Source organism: Eurytemora carolleeae, unplaced genomic scaffold, assembly GCF_000591075.1.
Source record: "Eurytemora carolleeae unplaced genomic scaffold, Eaff_2.0 scaffold610, whole genome shotgun sequence".
NCBI classification, from domain to species: Eukaryota; Metazoa; Arthropoda; class Copepoda; order Calanoida; family Temoridae; genus Eurytemora; species Eurytemora carolleeae.
The window spans coordinates 217,766-221,859 of NW_019397003.1; the positions used below are offsets into that span (position 1 = coordinate 217,766).

The following is a 4,094-nucleotide window of genomic DNA, read 5'->3' on the forward strand; positions in this document are numbered from 1 at the left end:
ATTTCAGTCTAAGTTCGACCAGCGAGTGAAAATGTCGCTGACAGGTGTTGCAGCGCTGGAGGAGTGGGTGCGAAGAGCTCTTGATGGTTCTGGAGTTGAAATCACCAATATGACAACTTCGTGGAAGGACGGGTTGGCGTTTTGTGCTCTTATTCATAGATACAGACCAGATCTTATAGATCTAGATACTCTCAATCCGAGGGAATACAGAAGGTATAATAAAACAGACCATACAAACCAAGAAACGTAAAACAAGGGAATTTGTATGGGATGGGCAAGTGGGGTAGCCCCCCCCTTTCCTTATGTTAAGAATGTAATTTTCCATTTTCAAAACAAAAGAATGTTGAAAAAAGGTTGTGATTTTCTAGAATTTCAGCTATTCACCTATATGTTGTCCCACAAAATAGAATAAACCCTGTGTACGCCCTTGTTCAGAGATTTGTGAACAAAACCGAACAAAAGATCGAGCTTTCATGCTTGATTATTCCATATCAATAATTTTCCTTGTAATGTGTTCTGTTGCAAAGAATAAAATGATTCGTGTGAGTGAATATTGATATGATTTCATGAGAAAGTAAAGTAAAAAGTTAAATAGGTCAAGTAGTGATCGATTTACATCTTAATTAGGATTAAAGGATGGTCTGAAAACGGAAGAGGATTAAAGCAGAATTTTAATTTTTATTCTTCAAAATATTTACTAATTCAAAAAGAACGGAAAAAAAATTATTTTAAATTTAGATGATTGAATTGAAAATTAATGGATATTATAGAGTAGAGAGAAAAATTTTCTTTATTTTTATTTAGATCTAGTTTTGAAAGGTAAAGATGAAGAAAACAAAAAATAATATTTTTTAGGAGACTGTTTTTAAGTGACCCTCAGGTTCATTGTTCATTTTCCTTCAAATGTTCTTTTGTGATTTCTTGAGCAAAATTGTAGGCTATGTACGATATAAGATAAAAAACTCCATTTTCCGAATTAGAATAAAATAAAAGAATCCCATTCTATAACAAGGTATAAATAATCCCTGCTATATACTGGATCCCTACTCCATAGTAAAGTCAGAAATTTTGTTCTGCATTAGTTAAATGTCATCTTTGGCCTAACAGCATAATTCGCGATCGAAACAATTGTTATCTCATAATTTTGATTTCTACAAATGCGCGAATTTCGTTGAGTGACAAAAGACGACATTTTGTTAACTATAATCCCTTGAAGCTGGCGGCACGAGGCAACCTTGAGAATAATCTTTTCTGTCTGGAGCTGGAGCAATAAAATAGAATTGTTAAAGTTTAGGTTCAGAACACAACACTTTTTATCTTTTACTCCATCTTTAGTTTCTATAGAAATCATTTTTTGACATTTTTATATGTTGAATGTTTTTTTTCAATAAATGTTTAAAATTGGACTTTTATCTGAAAACTGTCATTGGATTGAGATTCTTAGAAGTTGGAAATGGATTACTGTCTGATTTCAAACAAGAATATATTTTTCAGCAAAAAAGATAAAAATTTGATATGCCTTATTTTCAGAAACTGTGGTCTGGCGTTTCGGCTTGCAGAGGATGAATTAGGAGTTCCAGCTTTACTAGATATAGAAGATCTGGTGGATATGCATATACCAGACAGGTAAATAATTCACATTAAACTACCATAAAAAGTTGCAGCAATTTTCAAGGCTGGGTCGAATTTTAAATGTCGCACCACCTTGGCGCTTGATTGTATTTCACCTTTTTGCAGCTCTAACCATGAAGAGTTTAAAACTATAAAGTAATTGTTATCAAACCGAAAAATTCTATCTTTCATTTTATAGGTTTTCTATCCTGACCTACCTGTCTCAATTCTATCACAGGTTCAATGGATCTGACTCCGGTATCTCCTCTCTCTCACACTCACCCTCATCCTCCGACATTGAGCTAGAGGGTCGGAGGAATCTATCCGGAGATCTTTCATCTCTAGGGTCTAAACTTGCCCGGAGTAACTCCTCCGATCGTCGGAGAGGAGCCATTCACAGCCTCATGGACGGGCGGAGAGTGAGGTCTCTGTCCTGCGGAGGAGGACGGAAAAGGGTTCGAAGTGATAGCTCCGGGTCTCCTCCGATACAGAGTGAGAATCCGTTTAGATATTCGACACACCTGGAGACAAAACCTGTGCTCCAGGTCCTCCAGGAGCCAGGGAAAGAGTTTAACCTGGAGGATAAACCCAGAACCTTGACAAATGTCCGCGAAGTTCAAATGCCCGAAGTAAGAAAAGTAACATTAAGAGAGAAGAAACGAAGCTCCGCTAATGAAAGAATGACCAAAAGTTTGATTCTTGAAACCGATTTGAACGAGATCTCTTCTGAACCGGAGCTAACCTGCTCCAGGGTTAAGTCTGGATCAGTTCTGAGTTTCACCTCTGTCCCTTCTCCGTATCGGAGACAGGAGAGTGAAGGACGAATGTCCCTGCTATCCCAGTGTTATAAAAGTATTTCTCCTCCTCCTCCTAAACCCAGCCGTACCTACACACACAGCTTGTTTAAACAAAGTAAACCTGATGGAAGTCCTACCCGGAGTAATTTTAACCCTGCAGGGACGGAAACTAGATCTGGGTCATGGTGGAGCTCTAAAACCAGATACCCGGACTCAACCAACCCTTCGACAAAAGGTTTACAAACCAAAGATGTTTCCCCGGAGGCGATGAATTCTCCGCCTCGGAAACCCTGGAAGGAATCTCCCCAACGGAAACCCTGTCGAGGAGATTCAAACAACAACGAGGTCAAACCGAGGTTAGAAAATAGCGAGGTTAAAAACCGGTTTGAGAACTCTCCGGGTCGGAGATTTAAAGAGGAGAGTCTCCGACATATAGTCAACCTACGGATCCATACAGATATCTTTAAACGGTTTGCAAGATCGGAGAATTCTAAAATAAAAACTCAAAAACTGAGTTCACGTCAACCCCCTGCATTACCCTATTTACAAACCCTAGTCTAGAAATTGAATCAATATTCGTCTTAAATACTTACAAACCTATAAGTGTAAGCTATGTAAACATTTACTGCCTGTTCGTAAGCATTTTGCATCAAATTCCTACTTATTTACACAGAAAAACTTAAACAATAATTCTGTAAAATACTCAAAATGAGATTGTTTTGCTTTAATGCCATTTTTAAACCCCTTTAATGTAAATTCCCCCAAACTTATCTGTGATATAGAAAATTTGAAATCATTTAAATGATTTAAAAAAACTTAATTTAGATCTATCTATACACCAATATTATTATATCAATTATGTATCAATTATTAATAGAATATGTAAAATTTTAAAATTAAATATTTAAATGTTAAGTGATTCTGAAAGACGGAAGAACATATTTTCATCAAAAAATGGCGTTGAGCCCTTCTCCTCTCCTAAAAAAGAGCAGCGACCCGTGACTATATCTATCTATCTTAAATTAAAATAACCCTAAAATGATATAATCACGGGATGCTGCTGTCTTTAAAAAGAAGGGACTGGGTCCAAAAGAACCACGCGATGAAGGAAGGATAAGATCAGACAGATGCAGAGAACTAGTGAGAAAAGGTTTGGGCTGCCAAATTTCAGTTGGGGAAATTTTTGTTATTTTATATTTGTTATATAATGCAGAGATATGCAATCGAACACGATGTATATCTTTATGTAAATGTATACGTACATACAACATCGTTTAAGAAAAGGTTTGAGACCTTATTTTTATCTCTATTCTCTCCAGATTCTAATATAATGTCAAGGGGGGGGGGCTGAAAGGAGGATAAAACTTATTTCTAAATTGTGAAAATGTACAAAGTATAACAATTGGTGGAACGTGGGACAAAAAATACAATTGTTTTTGGGGGACACCTTTTAATTAAAGAGTTATAAAAAAATATTTTAATTAAATAAAATGGCAGCTTAAATTCTCGTTAATTTTCCTAAATGTATATTTAAAGGGACTGCATAAGCGTAATTTAAAATTACTCTTCATACAAAGATGGCAATGCCCAAATCACAACGGTAACCTTAGAAGCTTTGTCTGATCTGATCTGAATTAGAAAACAAATATTTATAATTTAGAAAACTGATTAATTTACAACTATGGT

The 4,094-nt window shown here is 36.0% G+C and overlaps 1 protein-coding gene across 1 annotated transcript; it reads left to right on the forward strand.

Moving 5' to 3' along the window:
* Window positions 1-3,258, forward strand: LOC111711004 (EH domain-binding protein 1). Its single transcript, XM_023485223.1, has 3 exons — window positions 1-213; window positions 1,531-1,626; window positions 1,811-3,258. Exons 1-3 carry the CDS (start codon window positions 32-34, stop codon window positions 2,967-2,969), a joined length of 1,437 nt encoding a protein of 478 aa, XP_023340991.1. The 5' UTR covers window positions 1-31; the 3' UTR covers window positions 2,970-3,258.
* The last annotated feature ends 836 nt before the right edge of the window (window positions 3,259-4,094 follow it).

Bases quoted from the DNA above. Each gene is read 5' to 3' on its own strand.
- LOC111711004 (XM_023485223.1), top strand. From the start codon at position 32: ATGTCGCTGACAGGTGTTGCAGCGCTGGAGGAGTGGGTGCGAAGAGCT. The intron at 214-1,530 runs GTATAATAAAAC...CCTTATTTTCAG, and splicing joins AATCCGAGGGAATACAGAAG to AAACTGTGGTCTGGCGTTTC. The intron at 1,627-1,810 runs GTAAATAATTCA...TTCATTTTATAG, and splicing joins GATATGCATATACCAGACAG to GTTTTCTATCCTGACCTACC.